The following is a 19525-nucleotide window of genomic DNA, read 5'->3' on the forward strand; positions in this document are numbered from 1 at the left end:
CGCTTCTACGCATGTCTGGACATGCATAGAAGCAACTTCCGGTGCCGGCGCTGCCCGATTTCCGGTGCCCAGACTTGGGCAGAGCGGCACCCGAAATGGAGCCTCCCTGGCAGGTAGGAAATCCTGGGGATTTCCAGGATTTTTTCCTATTCGGGAAAACAATGGGAAATGGATAAAAATCCGGGGGTTCCCCGTGAAAAACGGGAGACTTGGCAGCTATGGGCGGAGGGGAGTGTTGCCCTGGTGCTCGAATCCTGCCTGTAGGTTTCCCATTGAGGCATCTGGTTGGCCACTGTGAGAAGAGGAAGCTGGACGAGACAGGCTATGGGCCTGATCCACCTGGAGGCCCTCCTTATGTTCTTTTGAGCTGCCCTTCCTTGCAGCAGAGGGAGCTCAGTGCGCCGTCATCCCCGCATGTACCATTTTACCTGACAGTTCGGCAGCATAGATGTCGGAGTCCCCATACTCAAACTCCAGGTTGGGGCAGTCCACCGAGCCCTGAAAGAGAGGGTCCAAGTTAGCTGAGGCTGCCACAGCAGACGGCATGACACACATACAACCGACTTGACCCAGTGATAAGTAACTGGAACTAGAAAAATGGGTTCCGATCCAACCATAGCTCCTCCATAGCTGTGAAATGGCTCTCCCTGTGACTCGACTTCCCTGCTCTGTGAAATGGGCACAAAGTTCAGAATCGAGCAATCAATAGGTCTGTCAACTCTCTAGTACTGGGATAGACCCTGTTGCTCATTGCTAGGTCCTTTGCAAGACCTCGCCTCAAACCCCTTAGCCCCCCCCCAATCTCCCTTTCCGCCCCCTTGCGGCACACGGCCACCTCCAAAAAAATATTGTTCCCTAGCAAAAAACCTGGCACCCATTCCCCCCCCCTCATTGCAATAGCATGGATCAATTTGAAACCTTCTGTGACATCAGAGCAGCTCAGCCAACGGCTGGCAGAGGCTGAGTTTTGCCCCCCCCCAAAAAGAGCCGGTTTCCAACCACAAGATTCAGTCCCTACAGTGCGGTGGGTGGCCTTGGATATAACAGTCCTAACACAACGGGGGTGTGGGAACACTTTTTCACCCCAAAGGCCACATTCATTTATGGAGAATCTTCTGAGGAGTCTTGTTCTGGGGGGGGGGGGGAGGCAGAGGCAAAAACACACAGATCAACGGAGGTGTCAGGATCTTTGTGGGATGCAACTGAGCCCAGGCTGGAGCAAGTTTCTAACCCCATTCGCGGCACCCATTAGCCTTTTAATGGGGGCTGCTGGCTATGCTATGACCTACATGGGACAGAGAGGCCCCTTAGGCTGCTATCAGGGTCCTTTCCCCCTATAGAGTATTACTGGGGCACAAACAATTCATGGGATGGGGAGAGGAAAAGGAGCGCCACTGAAGGGCTTTCAACCATTCGCTATTGACTTCCATCCTTTAAAAACAACAACAACGGTTTATTTCCACTGCACCTCCAAGGTCTGCTCAAGCCTTGTCTGTATCCCCATACCATTTGCAGGGAAGCTGCTAACCTCATTTTGCAAGAAAGGAAGCAAAACAGTCAAGAGAGCAATTGGCCTGAAGCCACTCAGGGATGCGGGACTTGAACTCGCAACTCTGGAACAACAGCGACAGAAGGTGCCGGTTCAAAGGGTTAAATTGAGATTATCGACCGCCGGATCTTTATTCTCAAATGTCCGAATTTTAGAAGCCGTTCACCATTTCTGAGCACAGGCAGGTACCAAATCTTTGGCGTCAGGTCTCTAGTCCTTAATGCGTGATATAGGCTGTCGTCCCGTTTTAGGGCCAGGGGCTGGATTCTGTATCCCCTCCTGCTTTTCTCTCAGACTCAGATTAATTGAAGGAAACGCCTGCTGCCCAATCTCTCTTTTGGAGATAAAGCACACAACCTGAAAATAATTGGAAGGGAGCAGAGAGGCATTGTCTGAATTCTGTGAGATTACACCGACATCCAGGGATTCAAAGATGGTTAATATAATCCTGGAGGTGTGGAGAGCAAAGAAGCATCTTCGTCAGGAAGACCATCAGAATAAATCACACGAAGTAGTAGCTCTTACTGGATTCGACCGAAGAAAGCCTAAAATGCATAAAAATGCCTCAGATACTAAAGCGTTATAAAACTGTATTTCTTTCTTTTTAAAATGTTTAACACTAGAGCATGGAAAGTCATCAGAGAGGTGGTGCCACTACTGAAGAAGGATATTGACAAGCTGGAAGGTGGGCAGAGGAGGGCAACCGAGATGATCAGGGGTCTGGAAACCATGCCTGATGAGGAACGGTTGAAGGAGCTGGGTATGTCTAGCCTGGAAAAGAGGAGACTGAGGAGAAGATAGGACAGCCATCTTCAAATATCTCAAAGGCTGCCACATGGAAGAGGGAGGGAGCTTTTTCTTCTGTTCCAGAGCAGAGGACCCAAACCAATGGATTCAAATTGCAATGAAGGAGATTCCGGTCCCAGCATCAGGAAGAATTTTCTGACAGTAAGAGCTGCTCGACTCTGGAACAGCCTCCCTCTGGAGGTGGCGGACTCTCCTTCCTTGGAGGTTTTTAAGCAGAGGTTGGATGGCCCTCTGTCATGGATGCTTTAGTTGAGATTCCTGCATTGCAGGGGGTTGGACTAGATGACCCACGGGTCCCCTTCCAACTCTACAATTCTAAGATTCTACAAAGAGATGGTATATACAATTCTACATATGTATATTAAACTAACACATAATTTAGGAGAGCCGCATTTCTTTCTAGGGTGCAGATAAGGAGTTGTACAGGTCGGTGTTTGAAACGTTACGTTTCCGGGGGCCTTCCGGTGGTTCCCTCGTTGCGAGAAGCCAAGTTGCAGGGAACCAGGCAGAGGGCCTTCTTGGTGGTGGCGCCCGCCTTGTGGAACGCCCTCCCATCAGATGTCAAAGAGAAAAACAGCTACCAGATTTTTAGAAGACATCTGAAGGCAGCCCTGTTTAGGGAGGCTTTTAATGTTTAACAGATTATTTTATTGCATTTTTCTCTTGGAAGCCGCCCAGAGTGGCTGGGGAAAGCCAGCCAGATGGGCAGGGTATAAATAATAAATTATTATTATTATATATTATTATTATTAAGTCCCGCCAGGCTGCATAAAATTGCTTTGCTGGTTCTGTGCCTTTCATCGCAGAAATCTTAGGAGTTATCTTTTCGGTAACTAATAATAATAATAATAATATTTTTATTTTTACCCTGCCTATCTGGCTGGGTTCCCCCAGCCACTCTGGGTGGCTTACAGCATATCGGGGGTGGGGGGGTGGGGAGTTTTCATAAATTTTATTGTTCAGTTTCTGTTAATTGGTTCTCATGGGAAACTTACAGATTCTTGCTTCACACAATTAACTCAAGGCAGTGTCAATTTACTCTTGGCAGAAAGCCAAGGTCTGCCTGTCCTGGCAACAGCTCTCTGATTGGTTAATGACCAGCACTGAACTCTGTTATCTAGGAATGCTAGCACAGTTGTTTCTTGTTGGGTGTTAGGAGTAGGAGTGCTGCATATGGTTGGAGAGAGAGAGGATTTATTTTGCTTTGCTTTGCTTTGTATGCAGACCTTTGTATGCAGGTTTTATTTTCTTTTAATAAATCCTGTAAATAGTTATTCTGCGTCTAGCCGACTAGTCATTTCCACCTCAACTAGCTTCTGTGCTGTGCAGGAAAACTCTGCTACGTTTGGGCTAAAGCCACTAGAGCTATGCCTGACACTTCAAAATTCTAAGATTTATACCATACCATCCAGAGATCTCTATGTGGCCACCATTGGGCCTGTGCCAGTCACAAGATGCGCCTGGCGCCTGGGCAATTTCTAACCCGGATTTCACCCTTGTTGTCTCCAGATAGGGCAACAGATAGGGCTGGGAAAAACACCTGTCTGAAACCCTGCAGGTAAGTGTAGATACAGCTTCCCTCAACCTGAAGCATCTGAAGAGCACCAGGTTGTGGGGAGCTGGATTGGGCCATGCCGAAGCAGCCACAATGGACTAAAACAGCCATAAGGCCGGCCCAACCATGAGGCAACTGCCTCAGGCAGCCGGATCCACTGGGGCAGCAGATCCCGATGTAGATCTTTATTGCCTCCTTGTTCCTGGTGTGGCTCTTCACTCACCCCTTCTTCCCTAGCAGGAAGGAGACGCCGTTTTGTGGTCTGCCTCAGGCGGCAAAATGTCTTGGGCCGGCGCTGATGGGGCAGCTTCCTACACACCCCCAGGTCCAAGGATTTTCACAACGCCTCCGCACAAAGAACCACCATCCAAACTCAGCCTTTGAGCGCAGGCTCCGGGCGGACGTTCATCCACTGCGGGGAGAAAGGTGGCCAGGGAGTTCGGTTATTTATTCCACCCGTGAAAAGCGGGGAAAGGAGCATTATCCAAAGGCCTGTGTTATGTACTGAGCTGAATCATAGAACAATAGGATCCAGAATCAGCAGTCTGATTGGTCCGCAGGAGCCACCCAATCCACCTCCAGGTGGAAGTGAATCCGCAACCTGATTGGCCTGCAGGAGCAGCCAATCAGGCTGCTGGCAGAAGTCAATCCACAAACTGATTGGCCCACAGGTGTAGCCCTGAAGTAGCCAATCACGCAAAGCCCATTGTGTAAATAATGTATATAAGCAGATGGTTTTGGGAAAAGGGCATTCTTCTTCTCTTCTTTTCCTTGATGACTACGAGCTGAATAAAGAGCATGAAATTCACTCTCGACTCCGAGTATATTTCAGCCTGAATTGCTATCATCTGCACACTGGTCATCGGTTACTGCAGAAAGATCGTGGCCGTCACCATCTCCCTGAATTTCACACACAAGGATTCAGCTCAAATCTGTCGAGACCTTGATTTGTAGCCAAATATTTTGCGAGAAAGCTTTGGTTGCGTAACATGCAGCAAAGAATCAAGACTTAAGACATAGGCGGCCGGGGGTGGGGGGTGGGGAGGACGAAACACACAGATTTGCTGACAAAATGAGTTTTGGGGTATTAAAGACTACCGAGGGCTCAGTTAATTAACAAGCCCCATCACGTCGGCATTTGCTCACCCCAACAAATGCAGGGCAGAGGCAATTTCGGGAAAGGTGGAAACTCTGCCACTGTTTCGAATGGCAAAACGGATTTGTCGGCCGTGGTGCTTTTTTTAAGCAGTCCGATCCTTTCCGTTTGAACAGACAAAGGCCAATCATTGCGGCGGGGGGGGGGGGGGTTTAATTGACTGCAACCTCCATGACAAATCAGGCTGCATTCTCGGTGTGCTGCAACAGGCAAGACAGATGCAATCCCAAATAAACACACAAAAACTCTCTCGCAATTAGGGAGAAACACACCAAGCCCCAGTTTGAAAGCTCAGCTTCTTTCCACTTGAGAACTAATCTCCTAAATCCAGTAAAATTCTCCCCACTTTGACCTTCGTTGAAGTTTCCTAAACAACGTCCTTGGCAATTGCAGCCACCCAACGGCAGCAAACACTTTCCAAAGTATGGCAAAGTGATTTACAAAGGGCTAAATTCACCAGCAACAGATCTGAGCTGTGTTGCAAAGTGTGTTGCTTTAATCTAAAAATTCTGGTGGGTTTTGTTTGCCTGCTTGCTTCAGACTTTGTAGAACTTTTCGGGTTGCGTCTTGCTAAATCCTTACGGAAGTCACAACTAGGCCTTGGGCTTCTTTGCAATTTCATTCAGCTAAGCTTTGCTGTGGCCCGGCTCAAAATCTGCAGAGCAGAAAACTCAAATCTATGAGCAACGGCTTAGGGAGCTGGGAATGTTTAGCCTGCAGAAGAGAAGGTGAAGGGGTGATATGATAGCCATGTTCAAATATATAAAAGGATGGCATATAGAGGAGGGAGAAATGTTGTTTTCTGCTGCTCCAGAGAAGCGGACACGGAGCAATGGATTCAAATTACAAGAAAGAAGATTCCACCTAAACATTAGGAAGAAGTTCCTGACAGTAAGAGCTGTTCGGCAGTAGAATTTGCTGCCAAGGAGTGTGGTGGAGTCTCCTTCTTTAGAGGTCTTTAAGCAGAGGCTTGACAGTCATATGTCAAGAATGCTTTGATGGTGTTTCCTGCTTGGCAGGGGGTTGGACTGGATGGCCCTTGTGTTCTCTTGCAACTCTACGATTCTATGATCTACTGCTTCACCGCCTCATAGCAGGGTAATCAAAAACATCTTCTTATTTTGGGGAACAATCCTCTAGAAAAAGTTTTCCTGCACCAGCAGCCCCAATTTATTTCAATGAGATTTGCGCAGGAAGAAAATCCTGGAGGATTATGCCCTCTGCCTTAGCAAACACAAATAGGAATATTTAAAGGCCTTTCCCGATTGTTGTTTCATCATGGCACCAGCTCAGATGACATTCAAATAACAACAACAACTTATTACTTATACCCCGCCCATCTGGCTGGGTTTTCCCAGCCACTCTGGGCGGCTTCCAACAGAAAAATGAAATAAAATAATCAATTAAACATTAAAAGCCTCCCTAAACAGGGCTGCCTTCAGATGTCTTCTAAAAGTCTGGTAGTTGTTTTCCTTTTTGACGTCTGTTGGGAGGGCGTTCCACAGGGCAGACGCCACCACCGAGAAGGCCCTCTGCCTGGTTCCCTGCAACTTTGCTTCTTGCAACGAGGGAACCGCCAGAAGGCCCTCGGTGCTGGACCTCAATGTCCGGGCAGAACGATGGGGGTGGAGACGCTCCTTCAGGTATACTGGATCGAGGCCATTTGTTGCTTTAAAGGTCAGCACCAACACTTTAGATCACCTTTCATCAACCTGGTTCCTCCCCGATGTTTTGCACTACAACTGGGGCTGACGGGAGCTGTATTCCAAAACCTCTGGATGGCACCAGTTTGGTGAAAGCAGATTTAGATGCACATACAGAGGAAGACAAGTCCAGCTGCAGTTATCAGGTACAGACTGGCTGGAACAAGAGTGTCTGGAATCACTTCGTATCCCTGTCACAGCAAGAAAAATGATGTCATCTGCTGGGATTTGCCAAATGCTGTATGTTTGGGATCTGGCGAAGAGACCTTGCTTGACACACAATCCCTTTGCTAGGTTCAGGAACATGACTGATCAAATTTATGTTAGAAACTCAGATATATATATATATATATATGCTAGGCACTTTGTTCCTTAAGCCAAGGTTGCAGTTGCCAAAACAGAATGCCCAGTTGTCATTTTGGGGCAAGATGGCTCTTAAGGCTTATTTTTCAAATGATGGGCTGACTCTGATTGATTTTTCAATTAAACACCTGGATAGTTCAGAGGAGAACCTCGAGCTAGGTTAAGAACTTTGAGGATTTAAGGAGGAAAGTCACTTGATCCAGGGAGAATCCACATACAGTAATACCTCGGGTTACGAGCGCAATCCGTTCTGGATCGCAGTTCGTAACCCGAAAAGTTCGTATCCCGAACGCGACCCAAAGCGCCATTTTGCGCGTGCGCAAAGCGCTATTTTTGCGATTTTCGCGCTTTGCGCATGCGCAGACCGCGCACGCCGCTTCTGCGCACGCCGCGCGGCGAAAACACTTCTGGGGCTGCACAGTTCGTAACCCGAATTGTTCGCAAACCGAGGTGGTCGTAACCCAAGGTACGACTGTACCGTATATATTGGCCTATTCCAACCTCTTTTCCTCAATGGCGACTGCTCCAGCTCAAGCTGCGCAGAAAAAGCAATCTGGTTCCAGAAAATCATTCCGTTTGTGCAGATAAAATATAACTGATAGAATTCTACAGGGCGGAGTATTAGCGTGTGGAAACAGTTCAGATCCAATGATCCCCAGATGGTGGAGATGTCCTGGCACCCAGGCGTCTTCACTTGGTCGCAAGCCAGGTGCAAAACGCGCCTGGCACCTGGCTAATTTCGAACGCAGGTTTCCCAGTGAGCTTCCTCACAGATCAGAACCCAGATATTCCCAGCCTATGACTGTCAACTGATACTATTAAGCTGGGCATTATGGGATCTGCTGCCATTTGGGATTAATACCTAGCAAAACAGCAAGCATAGCCATGCCCCCTTCCTGCTGGATGCCACAATGAGCTCCTGCACTTCACGATTTACAACTCCTCCCCTGGAGACAGATAACAGGGGAAGAGCTTCTATCTGGAGAAGAAGAAGAGTTTGGATTTGATACCCCGCTTTATCACTACCCAAAGGAGTCTCAAAGCGGCTAACATTCTCCTTTCCCTTCCTCCTCCACAACAAACACTCTGTGAGGTGGGTGGGGCTGAGAGACTTCAAAGAAGTGTGACTAGCCCAAGGTCACCCAGCAGCTGCATGTGGAGGAGCGGAGACGCGAACCCGGTTCCCCAGATTACGAGTCTACCGCTCTTAACCACTACACCACACTGGCTCCCGGATTGTTGTTTAGTCGTTTAGTTGTGTCCACCTCTTCGTGACCCCATGGACCAGAGCATGCCAGGCACTCCTGCCTTCCACTGCCTCCCGCAGTTTGGTCAGACTCATGTTCGTAGCTTCGAGAACACTGTCCAACCATCTCGTCCTCTGTTGTCCCCTTCTCCTAGTGCCCTCCATCTTTCCCAACATCAGGGTCTTTTCCAGGGAGTCTTCTCTTCTCATGAGGTGGCCAAAGTCTTGGAGCCTCAGCTTCACGATCTGTCCTTCCAGTGAGCACTCGGGGCTGATTTCCTTCAGAATGGATAGGTTTGATCTTCTTGCAGTCCATGGGACTCTCAAGAGTCTCCTCCAGCACCAGAATTCAAAAGCATCCATTCTTCGGCTATCAGCCTTCTTTATGGTCCAGCTCTCACTAGCTCCAGGATAGAGGGCTCTTTGGCCTGATCCAGCAGGGCTCGGTCAAGCCAAAGACACTTTCGTGGCTAAGAGGAAGCGCAGCTGCAGTTCCTTCGTCCAATTTTCAGAAGCAGGCACATACTTTCATAAGAGGTGAGAGATTTATACGATCAGAATATAAGCAGGCACACGCTGAAATAGTGAGGTCTTTGTTTTCCCAGCTCTGTGAAAACTACAGGAGCTTTCACGCCAAACAGTGCCGGCAACAAAGGAAAGGTTGCTGGATTAAAAAGGGGGGAACTTGGCACGGGCAGGAGAAGCTGAGTAATTAAATTTGGAGGCGTAAAGAACTTGGATATGATAGGAGTCAAAGGTTAGCAACCACCTATATGCACTTCCATGGGAGCATGCTCTGCTGAACTCAGCGGGACTTACTTCTGAGTAGCAGGTGTTGGAAGAGCTTTTCAGCCAGAGGGCACATTGTCAACCTTGGTGGGGGGCCACTAGAGCTGGATGGGGCCAAAGAAGCAAAAGAGGGTGGAGGGCTGTGACCCCCTGGTTAAGATGCAATGACAAATGGCATTTTGGCGTAACAGGAGCAAACCTTGCATGGCACCTCTTCCTGCCCTCCCCTTTGCTAAAAAGCCGCAGTGTGTGCAAAGCACTGGTCAGATGCAACACCAAACTTGGCCCTTAACTTGGAGTTTATCAGCTTCATCTGGTACGCAGGATGAGTCCCTCCCTGCCCGCAGACTGTTTCGCCAGAGTGGTGCATGCTCTGGTTATCTCTCGCTTGGACTACTGCAATGCGCTCTACGTGGGGCGACCTTTAAAGGTGACTCGGAAACTACAACTAATCCAGAATGCGGCAGCTAGACCGGTGATTGGGAGCAGCCGCCGAGACCACATAACACCGGTCCTGAAAGACCTACATTGGCTCCCAGTACGTTTCCGAGCACAGTTCAAAGTGTTGGTGCTGACCTTTAAAGCCCTAAATGGCCTTCGTCCAGTATACCTGAAGGAGCGTCTCCACCCCCATCGTTCAGCCCGGACACTGAGGTCCAGCTCCGAGGGCCTTCTGGTGGTTCCCTCGCTACGAGAAGCCAAATTACAAGGAACCAGGCAGAGGGCCTTCTCGGTAGTGGCACCCACCCTGTGGAACGCCCTCCCACCAGAGGTCAAAGAGAACAACAATTACCAGACCTTTAGAAGGCATCTCAAGGCAGCCCTGTTTAGGGAAGCTTTTAATGTTTGATTTCTGTATTTTAATGTTTTGTTGGAAGCCGCCCAGAGTGGCTGGGGGAACCTGGCCAGATGGGCGGGGTATAAATAATAAATTATTATTATTATTATTATTATTATTATTATTATTATTATTAACTGGAAACAGGCTTTGAAATCTGCCAGGCACATTTTGCACCTGGCTACCAGTCACTTGCGACCAAGTGAAGATGTCCTGACCATCTGGCAACGCAGGCCTGGCGATCCTTGGATCTGGACGGTCTTCGCACACTAGCAACGCATCCTGCAGAATTCTATCCTGCACAATCAGACTGAATTTCAGGAATCAAAACGTTGTACTGAAAAATAAAGACTTTAGAGCCTTCTGGCCCCAAAATGGCAACTAGGCATTCGGTTTTGGCGACAGTAACCCCAAGTCTAAGGAGCCATTTGACGCCTAGCTTATATATATATGAGTTTCTAACACTGATTAGAAGGGAGAAGTGGGGAGAGGGGACTTATGGAAAGAGGAGGGAATACACTCATTCATGCAGTACCAAAATATGGTTTAACATGGAATCTATCAAACCAAACCAAAATGGTTTAACATTGAATCTATCAAAAGAGAGGCATGTAACTTTCCCATTTTTCCTGGAGAAGCACACAGCATGGAAATATATTTAGAGAGAGATTACTGGAGGCTGGGAAGAGAGAGGCAGCAGCGGCAGCCTCCCCCAGATGTGGGGCTGGACTGAGCCCCTGAAGATGACATAAGTGCCCACACTTTAAGCTCCTACAAACGGCGGAGGTTTTTCAGAAGCGGTGTTCCTTTCACAAGAGCAGTGGTGATTTCACGAGCTACAGTAGTCTGTTTCCCACAATACTCTGCCCGGTGCATAAGTATGCAAGCAACACATTAAACCAATAAATCAATTCTAAAAATCATTAGGGGAGGAGTATTTCCCCAAAGGCAAAGAACATCTATCATTCCAGCTGGAGCCAGCAAAATTTGGTCAATGAGGGCAAAGAAGGATGGAGTGAGGGCGATTAAACTGACCCAGACCCTGCAATCCTCCTCTGAGGCCCTTCTTCTTGTGCCTCCTCCACAAGGGGTCCAGAGGGTGGCAACACGAGAGCGGGGCCTTTTCTGCAGTGGTTCCCCGTTTGTGGGATACTTTCCCCAGGGAGGCTTGTCTGGTGCCTTCCTTATACAGTTGTAGCTTGGAAGTCGAACGGACTCCTTTCCAGAAGTCCATTCAACTTACAAATGTTCGGAAACCAAAGCGCGGCTTCCGATTGGCTGCAGAAAGCTCCTGTAGCCAATCAGAAGCCGCGGAAGCCCCGTCGGGCGTCTGGACTATGCCAAAATGGTGAAATTGGGAAAATCAGAAACCAGGAAGAGAAGAATTTTAAGAAGGAATGGGAAAAAATTATAATGTACTTAAGAGAACACTGTAAACAACTAACAACTTTGGCAGGATTTGAGTAATGCCTGTAATGTACAAAAAACTATGGAAAAATGAATTAGTACTTTTTTTAACAAATTAAAGAAAATAAGATAAGCAGAAGGGGGGGGATTGATAATAGTAACCATGGAAGGTGGAGCGAAGCCAACGGATTTAGAGAATCCTAATTGAAGAGGTGAATGATGTGTTTGAATTGGACCCAGGTGGCACTGTGGGTTAAACCACTGAGCCTAGGGCTTGCTGATCAGAAGGTCAGCGGTTCGAATTCCTGTGACGGGGTGAGCTCCCGTTGCTCGGTCCCAGCTCCTGCCAACCCAGCAGTTTGAAAGCACGTCAAAATGCAAGTAGATAAATAGGAACCGCTACAGCGGGAAGGTAAACGGTGTTTCCATGTGCTGCTCTGGTTTGCCAGAAGCGGCTTTGTCATGCTGGCCACATGACCTGGAAGCTATACGCCGGCTCCCTCGGCCAATAATGCGAGATGAGTGCGCAACCCCAGAGTTGGTCACGACTGGACCTAATGGTCAGGGGTCCCTTTACCTTTAATTGAAGAGGTGAATGATGTGTTTGAATTTAAATTTAATAAATATATAGATCTATATATTAAAAAGAGATTGCACGTGGGTGCATCTTGTCTTCATCCCCATTGCCTGCTGCCCCACTTCGATCAGACTCACATGTGCTTTCAGACTTTTGCAAAGCACCACAGCCGAACCCCCAGAGAGGAAACAAATAAGACATCAGTGGGGTTTTGAGAGTGGTGGTGTGGTTGTTGCTTTGCAGAAACAACAGCCAGTCTTCTGCTGGAGAGCTGCAGGAGGAATCGCCCTGACGTTAGCAGAGGGAAGCCTCTTCCTCCCTCCCCATTCCTGGGCTCTTGACATCCACAACACACAACCCTCAATTCTCCAGCTGCTCCTGTACATTACACACAGGGAGTTGAAAAAAGGGGGAAGCTTAGTTAGCCAGGCCAACAAACCAGGAACAGATAATATTAAGGGGAGGGGGGCTGCTCCACCTTGCAGCGTGCACCATTCCGGGTAAAAATCTCCCGCTCCCTCCCTGCCGAAAAAAAGAGAGTTTAGGGAACAGATAAGTGCAATGAAGGAGGATTTCAGATACGCACAAGCGCACAGCTTGGATCAAAACGGGAGGTGGACGGAGGCGCAGGGAAGACAGGCTCATTCACAAAACAGGAGCTGTTTTACTCCATCCTAAAGGAGCTAGACTAGGAACAACTCAATCCACACACAAGTATCTTCCAGAAACAGAAAAACAGGGCGATTTAAGGTTCCACGAAAGCAGCAGGATGTTCACCCAAGCAAAAGAAGGACCCCCACCTCAGAAATCCATGGAATTTCTCTGCAAGAAGCCCCCACCTCCCCCGGCTCAGGACAAATCCTACCCCGCTTCCAAGAGCAGCACATTCCAATCTGGGGGTTGCCGGGCACTACCAGCCCCCTACTCTCTCCAACCCCCCCCCCGGCCATTTGGCTCTTTTTCTCTCCCCCATTTTTAGCCAGCCCCTCCAACTTCCCCTGTTCCAACCCCCCCCCCATCCGCCCCGTCTTCAGGAGCTCTCCTGAGTGTCACCCCAAAACTCCAAGGCTTCCCCCCCCATCCCCGCGCCCCACCGACGCCGGGGTTTTCTTCTCCCCCAACCCAAAGAAGCCGTCGCCGCCCTACTGACCCCTGCAACGCCTCTATTCGAGTCCAGCAAGACCCCCACCCACCCGCTTCTCTCCATTGCACTGCCAGACCCTCCCCTTTGCAGGCGCCCCTCTTGCTGCCCCCCCCAAACCCGGCTCTTTCTCTCTTCCCCGCCACCCCACAACTCTGCCCCCATCATGATGACACAGATCCGGACACAGCTCTCTTTTCTCCAACACCGGCAGGCACCCCACCTCCCTTTTCCCTCCCTGCCCCACAACGTCCCCGCAGGGTAGGCTTCCAAGGCACCGTCCGTCTTGTGGGGGGGGCTGCTCTCCCACCCTCCCTCCCTCCCTCCCTCCCTCCCTCCCTCTCTGTCTCTCTCTACACACACACACACACACACACACACACACACACATAGGATGGCACACCCCACCCCAAATCCACCGGGAGCCCCCCCAAAAAAATTAAAATTAATTTTTTTAAAAAAATTAAAATTAATTGCCACCTCTGACTCCTTCCTCTGGCTCCTGAAGAGCTCCCTGCCCTTGCCCGGGGGCTGACCCTTGCCCTTGCCCGGCGCCCCGTTTGCGCCTCTTTCTCCGCCGGGCTCGTCCATATTATCGCGCGGATATCAACCCGCCTCGAGCGCCGCGGTGCAGACAGACACGTGGGGGGCTGGCACAGGGACTTCCCTGCCCGGGCGCCGGAGCCACGCCCACCCACGCCCCCATTGGCCGGCTGCTGGCAGAGGGAGGAGCCCGGCGCGCACACCCCCTGGCGGCGATTGGCCGCGGCCGGAAGGAGGGAGCCACCTGTTGGGAGAACTGTAACCAGGGCAGATGGAGGGAAAGGGGGCGGGGCAGGGGGCGGTGCGAGGGGCGGGGCTCGCCGGTGGTTTCGCCATCGCGGTGTTCCGGCTTGCGTTTCGTTTCTCCTCTGAGCATGTCCAGAATGCCCTGCAGCGCAGCTGGAGAGGCCGGGATGCAGCCGGCCCTTGCAACGAACCGGGCGCGCCCGACAGTGAATTGCAGAATTGGAACTAGGGATCCTCCGGCTCCGAGGATCACACCCTGGCAGGTGGCCACCGGACCCCTTTCTATCAGATCTCCTCTTGCTTGCCTTTTCTCTAAACTTAAAGAACTCCCAACTGTAGAATCGGAGAATTCCATAGTTGGAGGGGGACCCCCAAGGGGCATCTAGTCCAACCCCCTGAAATGTAGGGATATCAGCTAAAGAATCACCTGGCCTCGGCTGGTGGGAACTGCATGGAGCTTTCCACTAAAGCAGGCACCCCCAAACTCGGCCCTCCAGATGTTTTGGGACTACAATTCCCATCATCCCTGACCACTGGTCCTGTTAGCTAGGGATGATGGGAGTTGTAGTCCCCAAAACATCTGGAGGGCCGAGTTTGGGGGTGCCTGCACTAAAGCTCCTGGCCCATCAGTCCCTGTGAGTTTTCCTTGGCGCTTGCAACAGATTCCTCCAGCCTCCAGCAATGGAGTCCTAGTCCTTGAGAGAATAAAGCCTGGGCTACATGAGGACATGAGCCTTCAATGTTTGGCCTTGAGATCTAGCCATAATAGCCCAGCCTGGAGCCCTTGATAAGAGGCCACTGAAGCGGAGAAAGCAAAGGAAGTGATGCCCTTCTCTTGGGTAAGGAGCTGAAGGACATCTGTGGTTTGCTCAACTTCAGCAGTTAAACCAAATCTGTAGGTGGGTCTTATCTACAGGGCCTTGAGAGTCAAGGCAGTTTAGGCTCTGGATCCACATCTAAGCAGCACTTCTTTTCTTCCCATGGGGCAGCCCCAATACCTGTCTGTAGCACAACTCACAGGCCAATTCTCTCTCACACAGCCTAGCCTACCTCTTAGGATTGTTGTGGGGAACAAGAGCAAGGATGCCCCCTTAAAACTCCTTGGTGTTGCCACATGACCCGGATGCTGTACGCCAGCTCCCTCGGCCAGTAAAGCGAGCTGAGCGCTGCAACCCGAGTCGTCTGCGACTGGACCTAATGGTCAGGGGTCCCTTTACCTTTACCTCCTAAAAACAGGAGTGAGAAACCTTGTTCAGTCCCAGGGTCTCATTCCCAAGTAAGCATAAACCTTCAGCGGCCCACATGCTTGTGGGATGTGGGGCAGCAGAAACGAGAGCTGAACTTTGTGTAGCAGAAGGCACACCCCAGCCTTGTTTCATAAAATCATAGAATTGTGGAGTCAGAAGGGACCCTGAGGGTCATCTAGTCCAACCCCCTGAAATGCAGGAATCTCAAGCATCCATGACAGATGGCCATCCAACATCTGCTTTAAAACCTCCAAGGAAGCAGAGTCTGCCACCTCTACTGTCTACTGTCATAGAGCACTTACCGTCAGAAAGTTATTCATGTTTAGTTGGATTCTCCTTTCTTGCAACGTGAATCCATTGGTTTGAGTTCTACCCTACAAAGCAGGAGAAAACAAGCTTGCTCCATCCTCCATGTGACAGCCCTTGAGATATCTGAAGATGGCTCTCGTATCTCCTCTCAGTCTCCTGTTTTCCAGGCTAAACATACCCAGCTCCTTCAACCATTCTTCATAAGGCTTGCTTTCCAGGCCCTTGATCACCTTGGCTTCCCTCCTCTGCACATTTTCCAGCTTTTCAATATCCTCTTTAAATTGTGGTGCCCAGAACTTGACACCGTATTCCAGGTGTGGTCTGACCAAGGCAGAACGGAGCAGTAATTTAGATCTCTTCCCTCGATCTGCACACTAGACCTCTGTTTGTACAGTTTCTCTATCTGGGGACGCAAGAGGCATGATTACAGTTCAAGGACAATTTCCCCTTGGGCAAAAGAACAGGAGGAGGTGGTGCAGGATCTGTGAGGGGTGTGGCCTGGGGGAAGGGGGTGTGGCCAGCAGAGCACCTCGGGAGCTTGAGAGAGGCCTGCAGGGCCCCCATTCTGTTTCTCACCCCCAAAATAAAGCTTGACAGAAGCCTTAAGCGGAGCTGACAAGAGGCTAAAGTTCCAAGATGGAAAAAAAACGTTTCAAGTTGCCATCGACCTGCAGCAGCCTCTCTTCACTAGGGAAGCCACAAAGCGGCACTTGCTGCGTTGAGCAAACCTCAGCCGGCCTCCCGTGCTGAATTATTCAAACCCCTTCCATTACTTACCCAGATAAGTGGGCTGCAGCGAGAGATGAGCTGATGCCACTGCTTATTAAAACTTTGCTGACTCCGAGGACAAGCTAAAACTGACCCTCTTTGTTGTTCTTGGCGGGCGCTGCCTCTCCAAGCGCTGCAAGATGGGAGAAGGTCGCGGAGGTTTCTTAAGCTTTTTCACAGATTCAAGCGGAGGTGGGGAACCGGGAGCCCTTCGGATGCCCTTGGAGGGTCACTGCTTCCCTATCCCACCCCAGACTTCAAGCCTCTTATCTCCCCGAGTTCCTATCAGCTAAGCTGCAGAACCTGGGCAGCAGGTGCGATAAGCTTGCAGGAGACCTTTTCTAGGGCAATCTGCACACTCAGAGCAGCAATAAGCCTACAAGGCTTTGCTCACGGGCACAATTAAGATGGGTTTCAGCAATAAGATTTGGAAAGAGGAAGGAATCCCACGCAACGTAAGAGCCAAAATATTCCCCATTCCCGTCTCTCATAACACAGGGACATTCAATGAAGCTTAGCGTTGGGAGATTCCGTACAGAAAAAAGAAAGAAAGGACTTATTCACACAGTGCAGAGATTAAAACTGTGTAGCTCCCTCCCACAGGAGGCAGTGATGATTAGAAAAATTCATGGAGGAGGAGAGGGCTATCAATGGCTACTAGCCAGGAGGGCTCTGCTCTGCCACCAAAGTTGGGGGTCAGCAATGCCTTAGAAAGCACTGCTAATAACAAGGCCAGTGGAAGTGATGACATTCCAGCTGAACTATTTAAATTTTTTAAAAGATGCTGCTGTTAAGGTGCTACACTCAATATGCCAGCAAGTTTGGAAAACTCAGCAATGGCCAGAGGATTGGAGAAGATCAGTCTACATCCCAATCCCAAAGAAGGGCAGTGCCAAAGAATGCTCCAACTACCGCACAATTGCGCTCATTTCACACGCTAGCAAGGTTATGCTTAAAATTCTACAAGGCAGGCTTAAGCAGTATGTGGATAGAGAACTCCCAGAAGTGCAAGCTGGATTTCGAAGGGGCAGAGGAACCAGAGACCAAATAGCAAACATGCGCTGGATTATGCAGAAAGCTAGACATTTCCAGAAAAACATCTACTACTGCTTCATTGACTACGCAAAAGCATTTGACTGTGTCGACCACAGCAAACTATGGCAAGCTCTTAAAGAAATGGGAGTGCCTGATCACCTCATCTGTCTCCTGAGAAATCTCTATGTGGGACAAGAGGCTACAGTTAGAACTGGATATGGAATAACTTGAGGTTTGAGGTACCTAGAATTTCTGTCTCCTTTAACATAATCTGGATGCCAACATGTCAAAATAATTTTTAACTTTTCAGGTTTTACATTTCCACATTAACATCTTTCATTATACCCATACATTCAGCGACTTCCCTCCTTCCCCTTCCAAGGTTCTTTTAATTTACCCATAATTCCTGCATATTCTTGTGTTTAGTCGTTTAGTCATGTCCAACCCTTCGTGACCACATGGACCAGAGCACGCCAGGCACTCCTGTCTTCCACTGCCTCCCGCAGTTTGGTCAAGAGTCTCCTCCAGCTCCATAATTCAAAAGCATCAATCCTTCGGCGATCAGCGTTCTTTATGGTCCAGCTCTCATATTCTTGTATATCCATCTAAATCAGTTTTCCCCCATTTTGCACCCTTTTAAATACGTTTTACTGTTGAATTTACCTTAATACTGCCAGCCTTGTCAATGGGAGTGCCTGATCACCTCATCTGTCTCTTGAGAAATCTCTATGTGGGACAAGAAGCTACAATTAGAACTGGATACGGAATAACTGATTGGCTCAAAATTGGGGAAGGAGTACGACAAGGTTGTATATTGTCTCCCTGTTTATTTAAATTATATGCAGAATTCATCATGCGAAAGGTTGGACTAGATGAATCCCAAGCCGGAATTAAGATTGCCGGAAGAAATATCAACAACCTCAGATATGCTGATGACACAACCTTGATGGCAGAATGTGAGGAGGAATTAAAGAACCTCTTAATGAGGGTGAAAGAGGAGAGCACAAAATATGGTCTGAAGCTCAACATCAAAAAAACTAAGATCATGGCTGCTGGTCCCATCACCTCCTGGCAAATAGAAGGGGAAGAAATGGAGCCTGCTTCTTGGGGGAAAAAGCAAAAACAAACCTATACAGCATCTTAAAAAGCAGAGACATTACCTTGCCGACAAAGGTCCGTATAGTTAAAGCTATGATTTTCCCAGTAGTGATGTATGGAAGTGAGAGCTGGACCATAAAGAAGGCTGGTCGCCGAAGAATTGATGCTTTTGAATTATGGTGCTGGAGGAGACTCTTGAGAGTCCCATGGACCCATATCCATTCTGAAGGAAATCAGCCCTGAGTGCTCCCTGGAAGGACAGATCGTGAAGCTGAGGCTCCAATACTTTGGCCACCTCATGAGAAGAGACGACACCCTGGAAAAGACCCTGATGTTGGGAAAGATGGAGGGCACTAGGAGAAGGGGACGACAGAGGACGAGGTGGTTGGACAGTGTTCTCGAAGCTACGAACATGAGTTTGACCAAACTGCGGGAGGCAGTGCAAGACAGGAGTGCCTGGCGTGCTATGGTCCATGGGGTCATGAAGAGTCGGACATAGAATCATAGAATCATAGAGTTGGAAGAGACCACAAGGGCCATCCAGTCCAACCCCCTGCCAAGCAGGAAACACCATCAAAGCATTCTTGACATATGCCTGTCAAGCCTCTGCTTAAAGACCTCCAAAGAAGGAGACTCCACCACACTCCTTGGGAGCAAATTCCACATGACTAAACAACTAAACAACGCTTCTGAATGCCAGCTGCTGGATGCCACAGGAGGGGGGGGGAGTGGCTCTTGTGCTCAGGTCCTGCTTGTGGAATTCTTCCCACTGGGGCATTTGGTTGGGCCCTCTGAGAACAGGATGCTGGGCCAGATGGGCTATTGGCCTGATCCAGCAGGCTCTTCTAGTGTTCAGTTCACCGAGGCAAACTGTCTGCTTTGCACATTTACACAAGCGGTTGGTGGGCCTGGAGAAACCAGGATGTCATACCTGGCCATGACTCTGTTATGTGAAACTGTTTCCCACCCCCCACTACCCCAGGGTGGGTTCAGGATCAAAGGTGACCATAGGGTGCGATTCGGCAATTGTTTTGCAAGTGTCAGCACATGCACTTTGCTGGTTCCTTTCCCTTCATTCTCATCCAACTGCCTGGAGCTCCTGAATTTCCTTTGCATTTGGGACTTGGGAGGCCTCCCTCGTTTCTGTC

General features: G+C 49.4%; 1 protein-coding gene across 2 annotated transcripts in view; it reads right to left on the bottom strand.

Moving 5' to 3' along the window:
- STRIP2 (striatin interacting protein 2) overlaps window positions 1-13874 on the bottom strand; it is a 48368-nt gene extending 34494 nt beyond the window's left edge. For both annotated transcript variants that reach the window (XM_060279254.1, XM_060279253.1), the window contains exons 1-2: window positions 13612-13874; window positions 429-498 (exon numbers count right to left, since the gene is read on the bottom strand). In XM_060279254.1, coding sequence (XP_060135237.1) covers window positions 429-498; window positions 13612-13722 — 181 coding nt within the window. In that variant the 5' untranslated portion in view covers window positions 13723-13874. The remainder of the gene's footprint in view (window positions 1-428; window positions 499-13611) is intronic.
- Window positions 13875-19525: the final 5651 nt, after the last annotated feature.

The sequence above is a fragment of the Zootoca vivipara genome, chromosome 10, assembly GCF_963506605.1.
Source record: "Zootoca vivipara chromosome 10, rZooViv1.1, whole genome shotgun sequence".
Classification (NCBI taxonomy): domain Eukaryota; kingdom Metazoa; phylum Chordata; class Lepidosauria; order Squamata; family Lacertidae; genus Zootoca; species Zootoca vivipara.